Source organism: Talpa europaea (genome assembly GCF_964194135.1).
Source record: "Talpa europaea genome assembly, chromosome: 7".
Classification (NCBI taxonomy): Eukaryota; Metazoa; Chordata; class Mammalia; order Eulipotyphla; family Talpidae; genus Talpa; species Talpa europaea.
The window spans coordinates 119,843,876-119,863,056 of NC_140074.1; the positions used below are offsets into that span (position 1 = coordinate 119,843,876).

The window sequence follows — 19,181 nt, forward strand, 5'->3', positions numbered from 1 at the left end:
AAATAAAATTCTTGGTAAGTGAGTTTATTTTTTATATATATATATAGGTAGGATCCTTTCTTCAATACAGGCGTTAAGTGATATTTGAAAAGTCAGTTTTCCTTCCTAACCATAGAAATCTGAGAATCCCTTTGAGAGAAATAATGATGGAAAATAATAATAAACACTCAAAAATAATTGAAGACTGCAAAATTTTCTGATATCAAGATGTATTTATTGAGAGATAATTCACGTGTGGTTGTGAAGGTCGAGGCAAGCATAATAGTTGGAGACTTGGGGACTCATCCAACTTCATTATGTCTCTGAAGCCTGAATTCAGGGAGAAGATCCAGGACATAAGGACTATTTAATGTAGGAGGGTGTCCTTTCATCATGGCCTCAGGGGTGTTGCAGCATAATAAAGTTGGTGGTCATTTAAAACATGGAAAAGTTCGAATGAATGGCATCTCCACACGATGTGATGGTAGCTGGTTCATGGTTGTTCGTCAGATATGAGGTTTAACAGCTGGGACGAGAGCAAGATGTACCAAAGCAGGTAGTCTGCAGGACAGGGCAGCCACAGGTGGACACACCACAACTGGACCCACCACAGCTAGGGCGGCAGGTGGTCTGACAGGAGACAGGGCGGAAGCAGCTGGATCCACCACAGCTGGACCCACCACAGCTGGACACACCACAGCTGGGCACACCACAGCTGGGACGGCAGGTGATCTGACAGGAGACTGGGCGGGCGCAGCTGGACCCACCACAGCTGGACCCACCACAGCTGGGCACACCACAGCTGGGCACACCACAGCTGGGACGGCAGGTGATCTGACAGGAGACTGGGCGGACGCAGCTGGACCCACCACAGCTGGACCCACCACAGCTGGGCACACCACAGCTGGGACGACAGGTGATCTGACAGGAGCCTGGGCGGACACAGCTGGACCCACCACAGCTAGACACACCACAGCTGGATCCACCACAGCTGGGACGGCAAATGGTCTGACAGGAGACTGGGCGGAAGCAGCCGGACCCACCACAGCTGGACCCACCACAGCTGGGCACGCCACAGCTGGGACGGCAGGTGGTCTGACAGCAGACAGGACGGCAGCAGCCGGACCGACAAGTAGTCTGGCAGCAGATTGGGCCGCAGCTAGCTGCTTCATAGAAGTCTTGGCCACAGCCCTGGTCAGAGCAGACAGAGTCATAACAGGAGTTCATCATGGTGTCAGAGGGTGGAGGTTCTGGGTGAGTTTACAGGAGAGTGAGGTTCCCAAATGTGGGAGTCTCTGTATCCCATGTCCTCTTTTATACCCAAATGAGGTGCTACTGTCACCATGTAATGGCTGTTTCCCTGTTATTGTTTCTCTTCATAATTAGGCAATTATCAAGTTAATTGTGAGAGAATCTATTGAAGTTTGGACAGAATGCATGTTTTTCCTTTTCCTGTGTTAGGGTTCATCTAATTCAGTCCCTTTTTTTCCTGAGTCACCTCTTGTCTTCTTTCCTATGTGTATCATCTAACTTCAAAGACTCTTCATCTTCCTCTTCAGATTGGTGTCATGTGATGCCTCATTGAGCTCAACATTCTCTGAGTCATCCTTGAGGTTTTGGATGTACTCAAGTGGGACAGTGTGCCTTGTTTTTTGAAGACTTGAGAAAAATAAACTAAAAGTACTAGAAGAAAGGGATTTTTTTCCTTAAAACATTTGAAGTGGGGTAGGTTTTTAAAGAAAATACTTATTGGCTATAGGGGGAGGACCATAAAAATTTAAATGCCTGATTGTTTAAAAAAATTAAAGCCAAATAGCTAAAGAGAAAACTGGGCATAAGTAACAAATACCTTAACCAATGTAAGAGAAAAGGAGCTAATTTTGCTTATGCACAGATAAATCGTATAGCCCAATGGGAAAAAGTCACCAAATTTATTTTCACTAAAAAGAACAGTCATTTCACTGAAAAGGACAGATATTTAAACTTTTGAAAGATGTTCTCCTCACTTACAATTTAAATTTTTTAATTGCATAACTTATCCTTTCATCAAACCATCTATTGAACACCTATTGTAACCATCTATTGAACACCATCAAGCCATCTACGAAACCATCTATTGAACCATCTATTGAACACTTATCCTTTCATCAAACTATCTATTGAACACCATCTATTATCCTTTCATCAAACCATCTATTGAACAGCTGGCATGCCAGGTCCTGCCCAAGACACTGGGCATACAACCATGAGTAATTTGAGATGGTAAATACAAAATATTTAATTGAAAGCTTTAATAAATTGATGAGTTTATAAGGAAACAGACTTTCTAGACACATATGGCAAGGGTCTAAATTAGGGCAACATTTTTATAGAGTAATTTAACAGTATATATGAAAATTTTAAATGTGTATACCTTTTTTTAAAGATTTATTTATTTATTTTATACAAGAACGGGGGTACAAGCCAGATGTGCGGGAGAGTGAGAGGATTCACCAGAGAGAGAGCGGGGAACAGAACAGGCAGACTGACGAAATACACTGCTGAGGGGAGCAGCAGGTGAGACAGGAGAGGTCAGCTTCACCATGTGGGATTCTCGCTAGCCGGCTGGGATCAAACTGGCACTGCAGGGGTTGTGGAAAGCTTCACAGTGCGCTGCTCAACTGCCTGGGCCTCCAGGGAGTCCCTAATTTTTTTAAATGAATAGTCAGTTTTAAGGCAATGCAAATCATTCCTATCCTGTTCAGATACCTTCTTTTCTTCTAGACTGAATTATTCAGGAAGAAGGGCAGATACAGCATCCCTAAAGCAAGTTTGTTATCAGATCTGCCAACATATTTGGAGCTCAGTATGGAAAAGATTATGTCAATTATAGTCAATCTCTGTCCCCAGTTGCAGGAAATGAGTACCCTAGCGGATCTCTTAGGTGCTAATATAATTATCTATCATTGAATTTTATGTGATACAGATGAAAACTTGCTAAAACACAGTTTTAATAAAAAACGTGTTAAAATATGATTTGGATTCATCACCTGGGCTCCACCAACACAGATTCCATCTCCAGAGGTCTAGCCCGATATAATGAGCACTGAAGGAGAAACAAGTAGGTGATTACAGACTCTGACCTCTTCTCCAAATTAGTTTGAACTTGCAGGTGACCCTAGGACATATTCATTCTTTAAAAAGATGATTCATGGTTAATGAAGCTATTGATGTTCATTGTCATTTCCAGTTCTGAACGTCTTACGGGTTATCTCTTAATTAAATGAATAATCCTATCTTTTATTTTCAGGAAATTTTTAATACTTATGGAACACTTCCTTCTTGGGTAATTCTATTTGAGTGATAAAAAAAAAAAGTCCTAAATAATAACCAGGAAAATTCTGTTCATTGGTCCAAAATTTGGAGACCTCTGTATAAAAGATCTGGTAGAGAACTTGATTTCAGATTCTGGGAAATTTGTCTCTAGTCAGAAACCCATCCGCCACCTCTGACACCATGACCCACACCTGCTGCTCCCCTTGCTGCCAGCCCACCTGTTGCAGGACCACCTGCTGCACAACCACTTGCTGCAAGCCAACCTGTGTGACCAGCTGCTGCCAGCCTTGCTGCCCCCCACCTTGCTGCACCCCTTGCTGCAAGCCATGCTGTCCCCCACCTTGCTGCTGCACCCCATGCTGTAAGCCTTGCTGCCCCCCACCTTGCTGCTGTACCCCCTGCTGCAAGCCTTGCTGCCCCCCACCTTGCTGTTGTACCCCCTGCTGTAAGCCTTGCTGCCCCCCACCTTGCTGCTGCACCCCCTGCTGCAAGCCTTGCTGCCCCCCACCTTGCTGTTGTACCCCCTGCTGTAAGCCTTGCTGCCCCCCACCTTGCTGCTGCACCCCCTGCTGCAAGCCTTGCTGCCCCCCACCTTGCTGTTGTACCCCCTGCTGTAAGCCTTGCTGCCCCCCACCTTGCTGCTGCACCCCCTGCTGCAAGCCTTGCTGCCCCCCACCTTGCTGCTGTACCCCCTGCTGCAAGCCTTGCTGTCCCCCACCTTGCTGCTGTACCCCCTGCTGTAAGACTTGCTGCCCCCCTCCTTGCTGCTGCACCCCCTGCTGCAAGCCATGCTGCCCCCCACCTTGCTGCTGTACCCCCTGCTGCAAGCCTTGCTGCCCCCCACCTTGCTGCTGTACCCCCTGCTGCCGGCCTAGCTGCTGCTGATCCACTTGCTGCAGACCTACCACCTACTGGATACATATTTCTTTGACCATTTTGCCGACATTCCCATTCCTTCAGGAAACTTCTTCCTTAAAACTCTGCTGAGAAAAAACATGCTAACTCAGAACTTTGTGATCATCTTCTTTGTGCATTGTTTATGAGTGCACCAAGGAGATGCAGTCCACTGACAGTATTCTTCATTTCCATCAGCCAGTGAAACAATGCTGGTCACCCACACACAGGGAACATGGATTCATGGTCCCAGCTTCAAGATTGCAATCAGCACCTTTTCTTTTGTATGACACTGAAATTCTCATGACTATATATTTAATTCCCTGAAAGGATCACTACTGATTGTCTTTTTAGATCGATGCCTTATATTTAGTAACTTCTGTTAGGTCACTAAACTCTTTCTTAACCAATTCGAATGGTCTCCCTACCTGTTCTTTCCTAATAAAATCTAAATTGCCCTGCATCCTCTAGTATCTTTTTGGTTTGTTTATTTACAGTTCTTTCCTTATGAAGTCTTTCTTTTGAGTTGCATTTTATATTTTTTCTCATTCAAGACTCACAATGACCTTACAGGTTGGGCAGATCAAAGATTATCATACAGTCATCATATTTCAGTGATGAGAAAACAATTTTCCATGCAACTAGTAATTGACACAAGGAGAGCCAATCCCCAGACAGCGCGCCCCCCATACAGAACCCTTTTTTGTCTGCAAAATTCTTCCCAAATATTCTTCCCATGTCTTATATAGAGACTGCCTTAGCGTGTCTGTCAGTGAAGGGAGCTCCTCCACCTTCTCTGGGTTCTGATCCATCACTAGTGCAATCTGTCACCAACACAAGTCACTCTTATCAGGTTACATAGAACTTATATTCATGCCCTTCAAATCTTCTCACTCATTCCCAAAAGTAATCTTTCTGTTGACTTTTTTTTTTTAAAGATTTATTTTATTTATTTATACAAGCACTGGGTACAGTCAGAAGTGCAGGAGGGTGAAAGAATTCACCAGAGCCAGAGCAGAGAGCAGAGCAGGCAGAAGGACCGAAGTACACTGCTGAGGGGAGCAGCGGGCGGCAGGAGAGGTCTGCGCGCCATGTGGGACCCTCCTCTGGTGGCCGGGGAGCAGCCGGGGATTGAACTGGCGCTTCAGAGGCTGCGGGCAGCTTCGCAACCCAGCGCTCAACTGCTGCACCACCGGGGAGGCCCTTTCTGTTGACTTTTAACTGTGTTTGATAGTTGGTTTTGGATGCTTTTAAAGTTTCTATAAATTAAATAATGTAGAATTAAATGATATAGAATTGGCTACTTTCTCTTTACATTATGATTATGAGGTTTATCCAGGTAATTCATCACTTCTCATACTGTCCTGGCATCATTAGTGATGTTACAAACTAAGCCCCCACTCCTTGCCCAGCAGGCGGGTTTGGAGACATGAATAGATAAAAGGCAATGATAAGGTTGCTATGGGAACCAGACCAAAGACCCAATCACCTTGACCAGAAATGCAGAAGCAGGGCCAGGTCAAGTTTCTGTGTCAAAGGTCAATGCCCAAGACCAGACATCCTAACAAATAACTGACCCAAACTAGAACCCCAAGTGAAAAAAGCTGCAAAAACAGTTAATAAAAGGGAGCCTCAAATCCTTCTTTGAATGCAGACCTCTCTCATCTTGCCCCCTGCTCTCTTACAGGGTATTTCGACAAATCTGCCTTTTTGTTCTCCACCCTGTCTTGGGTGAATTCTTTCACCCCGGTGCCTCCAACTTCACCCCAATATTTCTCCCCACTACAGAGAATCCAAGGAGAATGTTGTAACCAAATTGCTGAGCTTTGTGAAATACTTTATACTTACCTGTTCAAAAATGGATGAAACATTGTTGGAGACAGACCTGCTCCCCTCAGCTATGCATTTAATCTTTGAAGCCCTGTGATCTGCACAGAAAGGGGAGGTCCAGGGTGTCTGCCCCACCTAGGGAAGGCTGGAGCTGAACAGCAGGGGAAGCTGAAAGGACCAATAGAAGGGACTGGGGAGAGCAAAGAGGAACACTGGGAGAACTGGAGGAGGCTTGTGGAGCCAGAGTTGTGTAGCCTCGCATATGTACCTGGGGTTTGGGGGACATGGAAGGCAAGAGACCACTGGGGAGGCTGACAATGGCAGCCTTTATCTTGACTGTACTTTGCTTTTTTTCCTCCCAGACTTGCCCGGCCCCTTCTGCCCCTTTCCTAAGGTCCCCACCAGAAGGCCTTATGCACTAAAAGTATGTTTGTCTTTATGAGGCAGATGACTGAGCCCATTTAGACCAGGCAAGCTTGGGGGCCTTGGGCTGCCCCTCATCCTGCCTGCTAATACCCTAAGTTACCTAGAAGTAAGATTATAAACTTCTACTGTGTGTAATATCACTGGCTCTGCAATCCCTTGGCAGAAGCGAACCAGATGAATGTTTATATCAATTCTCAAACGTATCACAATGCACTCACTGCATAAAGGCGCCAGAGAGCCATAAGTGGTCTGTGCAGCCATGAATTTTGTGTGGACTGAAAGGTGGGCTGAGGACTGCTGTCCACGGCAAGCAGCGAAAATCTGGTTGATTGGGCTGAGGCTGTAAACGAGCAGACCGGGTCTTCAGCACAAGTTCACAAAGTCAGACTAAGAATTATCTTTACATTGAAGGAGTTTTATTCGAGATAGCCATAAAAGGAGTTGGCAGGATCAGTACCCCAAAACACCTGGGATCTCTGAATGGGGGGGACATCCGCAGATCTTATAAAGGGTGGAGGAGTCTGAGGGAAGTGATGGAGACTTGAAGTAAAAAAATTGGGGATGAAGGCATCATGAGACAAGAAACTGGAGGTGGGGGTAGAAATGACGAACATAGTTGTTAAGCCAGCTTAACAACTTTCATAGAAATGAAAAATCCTTAGGCGCCAACCTCTATAGAAAGTATTGCCATCACACTGCTACAGAAATGTAGCACCTTCAGGAAAACTAACCACTCTGCACTAAAGAAAGTTGGCTTAAAGTTGGGTAGCACAAAAGAGGGTCTATGTATTCCTGTAATAGGGAATGGCTTTATTACTTCTTGTCTGTACCCGGCAGAAAAAGGTCCCGGCAGAAAAAGGTCCTTTGAGAACTTGATATACATTTTACCAAAGGACAAGCCCCAGAAAGGACCCTCTCTTCTGAGGACAAAGGGTCTTTGGAAGTATTTGCTGGAAATAAATTGCATCAAATAAGGGGCTGAGCAGAGTTTGAGGCAAAGAGAGTTGCCCTGCATTCCCGAGAGCTCCTAAGTGTGGCTTCTGCTCCCCTTACAGAAACAAGTCACTAGGGTGTGACATGTGATGATTCTTTCAGTGCCCTGGACTGGGAACTGAAGACCAGTCTCCATCTGAGTCTGCCCATTTTGCACATGATGATACAGAGTGAACTGTCCTCATCTGAAACGTGGAGGGTGTAAATTACCGATGCTGTTGCGAGACCCAGATGGAGAGTGAATGTGTAGCATGAGTAGCTCGGACCCTACATCGGGGAATGCTGAACAATAAAACAAAACAACACAGAGTAAATGCTGACACAGGGTTTATTTTTAAATATAGATAAAAGTCCAGGCAGCCAAGAAGAAAACAGAGCGGTCATAAAAAGCAGACAGCAGTGTATGAGAACCAAGAGCACATGGAAAAGCAAGCATGATGATGGAGATGGTTGCTCCGTAGCAGAAATGCAAGAGACAGGTATGAGGATTTGTTTACTCAGTTATGTAGAGGGAACAGTAAAGATCCTAACTTCAGAATCAAAACAGATTTTAAACTCATGTCCAGAATGCACAGAGGTGGGTCTTCCTGCTGTCAAGCTGGTTCATAAATTGTTAAAAGGCAGGTGAATAATGAGGAAAAAAGAGGTGATGATAGCAGGCTGCCTTTCAGCGACATAGAGAGTAAGTTCATCCTAGCAGTGATGGGGAGGGGATAAGGCGGCTATTCTGTTGCACACACGCAGTTCATTGGCCAGGTGATCAGCAGCCGCAAGGCTGGCCGCAGGGGCACCCCAAGCTCTCTGGGAGGCACCCAGGCAGGCAGCAGCAGGTGGGCAGGTACCAGGTTCTGTGGCAGTACACGGGGGTACAGGAGGCGGGCTGGCCACAGGGCGAGCAGCAGCTGGGGCGGCAGCAGGGGGAGCAGCAGGGGGCACAGCAGGGGGCACAGCAGCTGGGCTGGCAGCAGGGGGCACAGCAGGGGGTGCAGCAGGGGGCACAGCAGCTGGGCTGGCAGCAGGGGGCACAGCAGGGGGTGCAGCAGCTGGGCCGGCAGCAGGTGGTCCTGCAGCAGCTGGGCTGACAGCAAGGGGAGCAGCAGCTCATGGTGGCAGGGGTGGACGGTGGGTGCCTGTTCACAGGTGAGTTTCCCAGAATCTGATGAGGACCCTCCTGTCCTGGGCCTTTTATACCCAGGGACCCTCAGATTTACACCAATAAGCAGGGCTGCCCTTGTTGTTGTTTATAAACAGTGGAATTTCTCAGGCAATTGTGAGGAGGAAGTTATTCCCCAAATGCTTGAATCTCTAGGAAATTGGTGTCTGATGTGAGCTAATTGAGAGGAGTCACAGAGGAAGCAGGTGCCATCACTGCTCTGTCCTCTTTGATCACGGTGGTCACGTGCCTTGGTTTCTGCTGGCCTGGGGTGGCCAGAGCGGGTGTCCCTCTGCAGCTTGTTCCTGCCTGGTGTGGAGAGGGGGTGTCCCTGGGGAGGGGCGTGACGCTGTGTCCAGGGTGAGGAGCTGAATGCAGGTGAGTCCAGGTGTCTGAGCACCAAGGCCTAGGGAAGGGGCGCAGGCCTCTGTCTCTGTAGCTGCCTCCCCTCCCGTGTGCCAGATCCCCCAAGGATGCCCGGGAGAGGTGGTTGATCCAGTCTCTCCCACGTGCCGACAGAGCCACCTGCGGCGGGTGGAAGTGGAGGCAGTGCCCGGGGTTCAGAAATGCCACCCGTCCAGGCCCAGGCGACCTGTTGTCCTGGTTTGTCCAGGCAGAGGGCTGTGCCTGCGTGGGGCGCTCAGTGCTGGAACTGGACAACTCTGACAAAGCTGGATGAGCTGGTGACCCCAGAGCTGCCTGGTCTCCCCATAGTAGCTGGGCATGGGGACCTCCTGTCATTCCCTCTCCCCCTCCCTCTCCGGGCCACCCCTTTTCTCTCTCCTTTTAGTGGAGGACTTGGAGTAGTTGAGGTGCTATCGGCTTTACCTCATCTTTGGGGTGTCACGTGTTAGAACACGCCACTGTCAATGTCCATCCTGGGTCACCACACAGTGAACACACCCGAGTCGCTGCTACAGCTTATGACACAGACATCAGCCCCAGTCCCCCAAACTCCACCTGGTCCCCAAGGACAGCTAACCACCCCTGACGTACAGCCCGAGGGGCAGTGTGGGGTTTGCTTGAACTTTATATTTCTGAAAAGAGTGGAGCTGGCTTCTCCTTGCTCCGATGTGAGATTCATGAATGTCGTTATTTGAGGATAATTCATCGTTGTTGCTCTATAATCTGTCCCTGACTGAATATCGTGCAATCTATTTGCTGGTTTTCCTTTAATAAAAAGCAGGTTTTTCCACAGTTTGGGCCTTTGCACACAGGGCTGCTGAGAACGTTCTTGTCTGGGTTGTTTGGTTACCTGGGACTCATTTCCGTGGACATGTGCCCGGGAGCAGAATTGCTGATTGAAGTTTTAGTCTCTCTTCTCTGGATGTCTTGACCATCTTTCTTTAAATATATTGCTGCCTTTTATTTTTTATGCTATTATATGTTACTTAATTTTAATCTATAAACACGCCTAGAGAAAGCAATCCGTGATGTATGATCTTCTAACCAAGTTCCCTTATATCTGAATAGTTCGTGAAGACATTTTTATTGCAGATTTCACGGGCATGGGCATATCATGGACAGATGACGGTCATTTCATTTCAGCAGCCTTTTATCTTGTGGGCTTTGAGTTTCCATGAGCGCAGTGGCCCTCAGGCCTCAGGAGACGGCCTGTGATATCTCACCAGGAAGTCGGCAGCTTTCTGTCTTTTCTGTGCATTCTTTCCTTCACACTCACTAGACTTCTCCGTACTCCTTAGCGAGGCTTTCTCTAGTTGTCACCCTTTCATGTGGACTGGTGTCTGTGGACCATCGGGGAAAGCAGTTACTCCTCAGGGAGGGATAATATCACAGAGAGGTGGGGGCAGTTCCCTCTGGAACTCATGGGATTCACCGAAGATCACGTGTTGTGTCCACACCTGTGCTGGCCTCTAAGGAGCAGGGGCAGCAACCACAGGCTGACCGGACACGGTCAGCAGACCCTTGCCTCAGCAGCCGGCTGTCTGACTGTTGTGAGTTCCTAGGCGATGGTAAAGGGATGTAGGTCGTTGGCAAAGGATGGGGTAGGAATGTAGGTTGCACTTTGTTGCAGCAGCTGTAACCGCAGCCTGTTCATTAAAATCCCCATTAAAATCCCCCCAACACGAGTCCTGAGAAAGCACGGGGTTTTCCACTTTCCTCTCTTGCCTCCTTGTGATCTCCGTAGATTCAGGGGTTCTAATTTCCCTCAGGTGTTTCATCTTTACCTCAGGCAGCATAGGAAGCTGCTTTGCTCCTGAGATGACTCAGAGGCCACGGGTTGCCCAGAGCCACACCAGCCTCTTGCGTTTCTCAATCCCCAGCTTTCATCTCAATTTATTCTTATGAAATCCCTTTCATCAGGGGGACAAGTTGCCATAAATTTGGGGGAGTACAATATATAGTCCATATTTTGGCAGGGATCACTAAATCCCCGCATGTCCATAGACACTCAGGAGAAAGAGGCAATTTAGGTTTTTGTATGCAGGATACTGAGAGGCAGGTTCCCACAGGCGAGACCTGTGAGGACTGAGTGGAGGCTGGAATGTATCAGTGCGATAAACTGCAGGGGTGGATGAGCAGCGCCTGAGCCAGGAAGTCTCCCGCATTCACTAGGGCTCTAAAGGCAGCCCCTGCTGCCCTGGCAGGTAGTTGGTGCTCACTAGGCATGATGCACGAGGGGTTATTCCCTCTGCTGTGGTAGTGGGCCACCTGCAGCGCTCAGTACTCAGTCTCATCCCTACTGGCTTTCACGTGGAAAGCCTTGAGCAGAGGCAAAAACTCCAGCCCTGGAACTAGGTCTGCCCATTATTATTTCCAGGTCATTACACAATGAAATTTTCTTTTTAAAAAATGTGGAAAATAGGGCCTCCCTGGTGATGCAAGGGGTTGAGTGCAGCGCTATGAAGCTGTCCGCAGCCTCTGCAGTGTGAGTTCAATGCCGGGGCAGGGAGCTACCCACATGGTGCAGCAGACCAATCCTGTCTCGCCCGCTGCTCCCCTCAGCAGTATACTTCAGTCAGTCTGCCTGTTCTGTTCCCCACTCTGTCTCTGGTGAATCCTCTTACCTCCCTCACCTCTGGACTGTACCCCAGTTCTTATAATCATAAATAAATAAATCTTTTAAAAAATGGGGAAATTAATTCCTGGTGGGCTCTTTGGCAACTCAGGTTGGATCAGGCATGTGGTATCCCATGTGTATATGTTACCATATTGGCATACCTACAATAAAACCAAACAATGTGAGATGAAACTTGTATAGAATTTATTAAGAAGCATATATTGCCTCTCAGGTGAGACTCCCTGCATCTCACCTATGAAACAACTCAAGGTGATGATGAAAGGAAGAAAGCAGGTTGAACCATGAGCACGTTGATAAAGAAAATAGAATTGTGACAATTATTGATCAGCTGCAGAGCCTATGAAAAAGCTGTGAGGTCTGCTTTCCTGGTCACTGAGGGGGAGTGGGTGATCCTGACCTCAGAGTCTCACCAAGGCCAGCTCCCACGTCGGGGATCATGAAGCAGCACGTGATGCACAAGACAGAGGGGAGAGATCAGGGGGGTCCTCCCTGCCCCTCAGGCTCTCTGCCCCTTCACATCTTTTACACAGGGTGAGAGGCAGCGTCATGGGGAAAGCATGTTGGCTGCCATCACAGTTTGGAAGCAATAATGCCCCCAAACAACAAATCAGTTAACAGGAGTCATGTACAGAGGGTGGCTGTTGGGTAAGGTGATCAGCAGCCGCAAGGCTGACCACAGGGGCACCCCAGGCTCTCTGGGAGGCACCCAACCAGACGGCAGCAGGTGGGTTGGTAGCAAGTTCTGTGGCAGTACACAGGAGTAGAGCAGGCAGGCTGGCCACAGGGGGAGCAGCAGCTGGGGCGGCAGCAGGGGGAGCAGCAGGGGGAGCAGCAAGGTGGGGGGCAGCAAGGCTTGCAGCAGGGGGTGCAGCAAGGTGGGGGGCAGCAAGGCTTGCAGCAGGGGGTACAGCAAGGTGGGGGACAGCAAGGCTTGCAGCAGGGGGTGCAGCAAGGTGGGGGGCAGCAAGGCTTGCAGCAGGGGGTGCAGCAGCAAGGTGGGGGACAGCAAGGCTTACAGCAGGGGGTGCAGTAGCAAGGTGGGGGGCAGCAAGGCTTGCAGCAGGGGGTGCAGCAAGGTGGGGGACAGCAAGGCTTGCAGCAGGGGGTGCAACAAGGTGGGGGGCAGCAAGGCTTACAGCAGGGGGTGCAACAAGGTGGGGGACAGCAAGGCTTGCAGCAGGGGGTGCAGCAAGGTGGGGGGCAGCAAGGCTTGCAGCAGGGGGTGCAACAAGGTGGGGGGCAGCAAGGCTTACAGCAGGGGGTGCAGCAGCAAGGTGGGGGACAGCAAGGCTTGCAGCAGGGGGAGCAGCAGGGGGCACAGCAGCTGGGCCTGCAGCAGGGGGAGCAGCAAGGTGGGGGACAGCAAGGCTTGCAGCAGGGGGTGCAGCACGGGGCACAGCAGGGGGTGCAGCAGCTGGGTCGGCAGCAGGTGGTCGTGCAGCATGTGGTCCTGCAGCAGCTGGGCTGGCAGCAAGGGGAGCAGCAGCTCATGGTGTCAGGGGTAGATGGTGGGTTCCTGTTCACAGGTGAGTTTCCCAGAATGTGATGATGAACCTCTTATTCTAGGGCTTTTATACATGGGACCCCCAGATTTACACCAATAAGCAGGACTTCCCTTGTTTACAATGTTTTTGTAGTCATTGTGGAATGCCCAAGAGGAAGTTCTTCTTTAGTGTTTTAAGACATTATAAATTAGTGGGTGAACTTTTTCTTAATTTGGAGCACTAGTGAGGAAACTTTTCCTCAAATGAGAAGCACATCATCACCAGAAGCATTTCTGGTCATGTGATATAATCTGGTCGTGTGACATGATCTGGTCATGTGATCTTGCCCGCAGACGTGGTGGGCAGGTCAGAGCACTCTTCCTCCTCAGCTCCACCCCTTGGCTGCTCCTAATTACATATAATTTATATAAGAAATAACATAGGACCTCCCTGGTGGCACAGGCGATTGAGCGCCACACTGTGAAGCTGTCCGCAGCCTCTGCAGCACCAGTTCGATCCCGGCCGGCTGGCGAGAATCCCACATGGCGCAGCAGACCTCTCCTGTCTCGCCTGCTGCTCCCCTCAGCAGTGTATTCCAGTCAGTCTGCCTGTTCTGTTCCCCGTTCTGTCTCTGGTGAATCCTCTCACCCTCATGCACATCTGGCCTGTACCCCGGTTATTGTACAAAAATAAATAAATCTTTAAAAAAAAAAAAAAAGAAAGAACGTAGAGATTTCTTTCGTTTTCTTTATTGGCATATTTCTTCTTACAGATATAACTGTATGAAAAGTTAAATCACAACCAAAAGGTTGTTTTCTGAATAATGACTTAGGATACCCAAATAATCCATGGGCACTTGAGATGGATTTGTATGCAGCTGTTTTGGGGGGCTGTTCTATAAATGCTGATCAGATCTTCTCGGTTCTTGGTAGTGCTGAGTTCTTGTATGTTTTTGTTCTTTTTCTGTCTACTTGCTCTATCAATTGTTGAGAAAGGGGATATTGAAGTCTTCAACTTTAATTGTGGATTTTATCTCTTTAATTCTATGGGGTTTTGCTTCACATTTGGCATCTCTGTAGATGAGGCATATACATGCTAGAATGCAATGTTTTCTTGATGAGCTGACACTTCTATCACTTTATAAAGATCCTCTCTGTGTCTGGCAATTTTATTTGCTCTGAAATATATTTCATTTGATATTAATATAGTTACTCCTGCTTTCCTTTTATAAATGTGTGCATTATAAATCTCTTTCTGTCACCTTTAGTTGACCTATATAACTTTATTTAAAGTGAGCTCCTTATAGATAACAGTTGGGTCATTTTTAAAACCCAATCTCCTTTAATTGTCTTATATAAATCATTTGTACTTGAAGTTTCTCATTTTTCCTGTCTTCTGTATATTTGCTTGAACTATTTATTGTATTTTTCAGTTCTAAAATTTACATTTAGTTCTTTTTTGTAGCATCTATTTCTTTGCTGATGCTGTTTTTCTTTTTTTAAAGTGTATTAATAATTGTTCATTGAAGTATTTCCAGCAAGAATTTAAAATTTGTCAGGTTATTGTAGCACTTAATATTTTTTTAATTTAAATTTTATTTTTATTTTCCCCATACAATTACAACCCCCTTATTTTGACCCCAATCCCTCCTTCCCCACCCCCCACTCCTCCATAGAGTGTCTCTGGTTGATAGTTGTTTGTTGATTTTGATATTTTCTTTCTTATAGTTATTCTTTTTCCTGGTCCCTTATTTAAGTTTTCTAGATTCCTGCTATGAGTGAGACCATCCAGTATTTTTCTTTTTCTTTCTGGCTTATTTCACTGAGCATGATCCCTTCCAGCCTTATTCATGTTGCTGCAAATTGCATGTGTTTATCTTTTTGATTGCTGAGTAATATTCCATTGTGTATATGTACCACATCTTCTTGATCCAGTCATCTATTTTTGGGCATTTGGGTTGTTTCCAAAGCTTAGCTATTCTAAATAGTCTAGCACTAAATTTTAATATTGGCCTTTATTGATTTTTTTTCCATCTGATTACATATCTTTGTGATACTTGTATGTTAAGTTTTTCATTCAGAGTTTCTGGGTTGTTGGCTTCTCCAGTTCAAGTCTAGGATACATGCGACAAAAGGAAAATCTGAGTAATTTATCACCTTATCATTCCTCAGGCCCTAGTCAGTCTTCCTTCTTCTCGCCACCTTTCAGGGTCTTTGTATGTTTTGTGTTTAATGTTCAAGGAGTTTTAGTTGCAATTGGAAGAATATAGAAAACATCTTTCTGGTCAGGAAGTCTTCAACTGGATTTTAACTAAATATAATAAGTCATTAAAAGCAATAAGGGAAGTTATAGCAACATATACAAATATAAGAAAACATTAATAAGAGATAATAATATTGCATCAGTGTTCAGATCCTGGCTTTGATAATTGGCCTGTGTAATTAAAGAAACACACTGAATTCTTAGAGATAATGAAATATTTAGTGATAAAGTGAGATTAAATTATACCTGTAATTTACTCTTAAATGATTCAAGAAAAAAACAGTGTAGAGAAATGTTAAGAAACATGGCAAAATATTAACATTGAGGGAATCTGGATAAAAGCGTATGGGAATCCTTTGTATTATTTTGCAACTTTTCTCTAGGTCTATATTTTGAAATTAAAAATGAATCAAAAACCAAATCTATGGTGAGGGAAAGAGAAAGAACCAAGAATAAAATTAGGCACAAAATGACTAGTAGGACACATGGTCATTAAAATACCCCAATATGAGATAAACTGCTGACAATACAATTTGGAGGTTTGAAAGATCAAAACCATGGACTTCATAATGCAAAGGTGTGTGTAGCTGAGTGACAATGAAAATACTACATATCAAAACCTGTGGGTTTTGAAAAAAATGGTGTAGACTAAAATTTATAGGTTGAAATACTTAATAGACCAGTAGAAAACCTCAAAATGAGTGAATGAAGTGTCCATCTTGGTAATTTAGAAAAAGAAAAATTGAATTAGCAAAAGAAAGCATAAAGTATGATTCAACAAAATCATAACATATAACAAAGAAGACTAACAAAGCCAAAATTTTCTTTCTTTTAAAAAGTAAACCTAACAAACTTGATAAGCCACTGGCAGGATTGACCAAGGAAAAGATAAAACCACAAATAAGTAATATTCTGGACGAAAATGAAGACACATCTAGGAATAGAGCAGAATGTTCCTAATCAAAGCTGGCCAAAAAATAGCCACGTGGAAAAGATAAACATGACTCCAGTAACACCTGATACACAAAAAAGCCAATTCCAGAAGGACTCATAACTTGAAAATCAAAGCAAAATATTAAAACCCTTACTACATAATTAATGTTGATGACTTTCAGGTCCTAAGGTAAATCCGTATTTCCTGAATGAAACAAAAGAAGTGTTATTTTAAAAGAAATGACTGATAACATCAAGTAGAAATTAAGAAACTCAAGGAAATTTGATGATCAAATTTCACATTCCAAGCTGAAGGAATACATCTGTATAACACCCCCAGGCTCCCACCCCCTTCTATCTCTGTCTTCTTGCTTAGTCCTTTTTCCACTGTAATTTGGGAAACAAATCAAGGGGGGAATCTGAGATAAACTGGGATTCACTGCATTTGTCTCTGTTCTACAAGGATCACATCCCAAAGGTGATTATTGTCTGCAAGGTAAGTGAGTTGCTCAGGCTTATTCGCCTCTGGCCTCTGTGGCTATCACCTATGGCTTTGAATGCAGGAGGCACTTGGGAGCGTGGGCACGGAGTACGCATGCCTGATGGTGGACAGCTGGAGTATGGCGTGGGCATGCATAAGTGGGCACACCTTAGCCTGGAGACTGAGGTTATAAAGGTGGCATCACTCAGCAGCAAAATGGCTACAGCACGGCCACTAGAGGACGAGTGATGGCTGCAAGAGGGAGAAAACACCAGAGAGAGCCCAGAGAGAAAGAGGAAAGATTCTCTGGGGGCTTGGAGGCCTGCCAGCCTTCCAGCCTCCCGGCCTTGCCAGCCTGCAGGTTAGCACGACATCAATTAGTGTGGAAAGAATATTAAAGCCTGAAAAAGCCACTGATGCAGAAAACCTGCTCTGTGCTTGCTTCCACTATTGTCCCGACCTGCAAAGTGTGGTCTTATGTATTTCCCAGCTTCCGTGATTGTTTATAGGAGGAAGGTGTCTGGGCATAAGAGAAAAAAAGAAAATCAAATCAGCCTCAAGCAGGTTAGCAAAGGCAAACAATCAATTTAATAACCAATGTGGTTGTAAGTTGTTCCAAAGAACAATGGAGCAAACACAGGGATGCTTTTCCTGCACTTAGGGACCTGAGGCATCCAGGAGAGGGATGAGATGTCACTTGACAGGCCCTAAATGGGGGTCACCTCATCGTTAACCTCAGTAAATACGAGATTCTGAGAGGAAACGCGTTGATAAAATTGCTGATAAAAGCTTATCCGGATGAGCCCCCAAACTACTCTTTTCTAGGTCATAAAAGGAGAAGCAGTGATTGCTCTTTGGTTAAGACAAGGGTAAAAGCTTAGGGCAGGATAGCATCTTCTGGATTGGGGAAGGGAAGGACTTAGGCCAAGACAAGCTTCTCCTGGCCTTCGAGGCCTCAAAGCTCTCAACACAAAATAGTCTGCACTGAAGTCATGACGGTGAGGCTCACAGGGCCAGTTGGTCTCTAATTCCCACACCAAGGGGCCAAGAGCCTGCTCTGGGCACATGGGGAGAAGCCTCTCGGACCCTTTTGGGGTCACAAATGAGTCAGAAGCTCCCTGACTTGTCTTTGATTCATCACTGGGACTTATCAATGCCATCCCCCACTGGAGGAGTCTCTCTTGAAAAATAGGTAGCACCAAGGGGGCCAGAGGGAGATGGATGATGTTCTGACCTCTCACCAAGTTAAGGTGACTCTTAGGTGACCAGATGCAACACTCAATGTGACAAGGGTGCAGAACTGATGTAGGAATGAAGACAGCTGATTCTCACTTCAGGGAAATAGCTCCGTACATCAGGAAAGCCAACAAATCAATTATCTGCAGATAATTCACAACCCGTGGGGAACAACTTCTTCCTTGGTCACTTCCTTAGGAATAGAGAAATTAACATAAACAATAACAAGAAAAGTCCTGCTCATTGGTCCAAACTTTGGGGGTCCAGTGTATAAAAGCCCTAGAAGAAAAATCATCAGCATCAGATTCTGGAAACTCACCTGTGAACAGGAACCCATCTTCCACTCCGGACACCATGAGCTGCTGCTCCCCTTGCTGCCAGCCCAGCTGCTGCAGGACCACCTGCTGCACGACCACCTGCTGCAAGCCTTGCTGCCCCCCACCTTGCTGCTGCACCCCATGCTGCAAGCCTTGCTGCCCCCCACCTTGCTGCTGCACCCCCTGCTGCAAGCCTTGCTGCCCCCCACCTTGCTGCTGCACCCCCTGCTGCAAGCCTTGCTGCCCCCCACCTTGCTGCTGCACCCCCTGCTGTAAGCCTTGCTGCCCCCCACCTTGCTGCTGCACCCCCTGCTGCAAGCCTTGCTGCCCCCCACCTTGCTGCTGCACCCCCTGCTGCAAGCCTTGCTGTCCCCCACCTTGCTGCTGCACCCCCTGCTGCAAGCCTTGCTGTCCCCCACCTTGCTGCTGCACCCCCTGCTGCAAGCCTTGCTGCCCCCCACCTTGCTGCTGTACCCCCTGCTGCAAGCCTTGCTGCCCCCCACCTTGCTGCTGCACCCCCTGCTGTAAGCCTTGCTGCCCCCCACCTTGCTGCTGCACCCCCTGCTGTAAGCCTTGCTGTCCCCCACCTTGCTGCTGCACCCCCTGCTGTAAGCCTTGCTGTCCCCCACCTTGCTGCTGCACCCCCTGCTGTAAGCCTTGCTGTCCTCCACCTTGTTGCTGCACCCACTGCTGCAAGCCTTGCTGCCCCCTGCCTTGCTGTCAGACTACCTGCTGTAGGACCACCTGCTGCACACCAACTTGTGTGACCAGCTGCTGCTCCCCCTGCTGCCGCCCTCACTGTGCGTCCAGCTGCTGCCAGCCTTGCTGCTGCTGA

General features: G+C 47.0%; 1 protein-coding gene across 1 annotated transcript; it reads left to right on the forward strand.

Annotated features, from left to right (window-relative positions):
• Positions 1 to 3,474: 3,474 nt before the first annotated feature.
• Positions 3,475 to 19,181, forward strand: LOC311173909 (uncharacterized protein; the record flags this gene model as incomplete). Its single annotated transcript, XM_084237992.1, has 3 exons — positions 3,475 to 3,655; positions 5,876 to 5,937; positions 19,002 to 19,181. 3 exons carry the CDS (start codon positions 3,475 to 3,477, stop codon positions 19,179 to 19,181), a joined length of 423 nt encoding a protein of 140 aa, XP_084094118.1.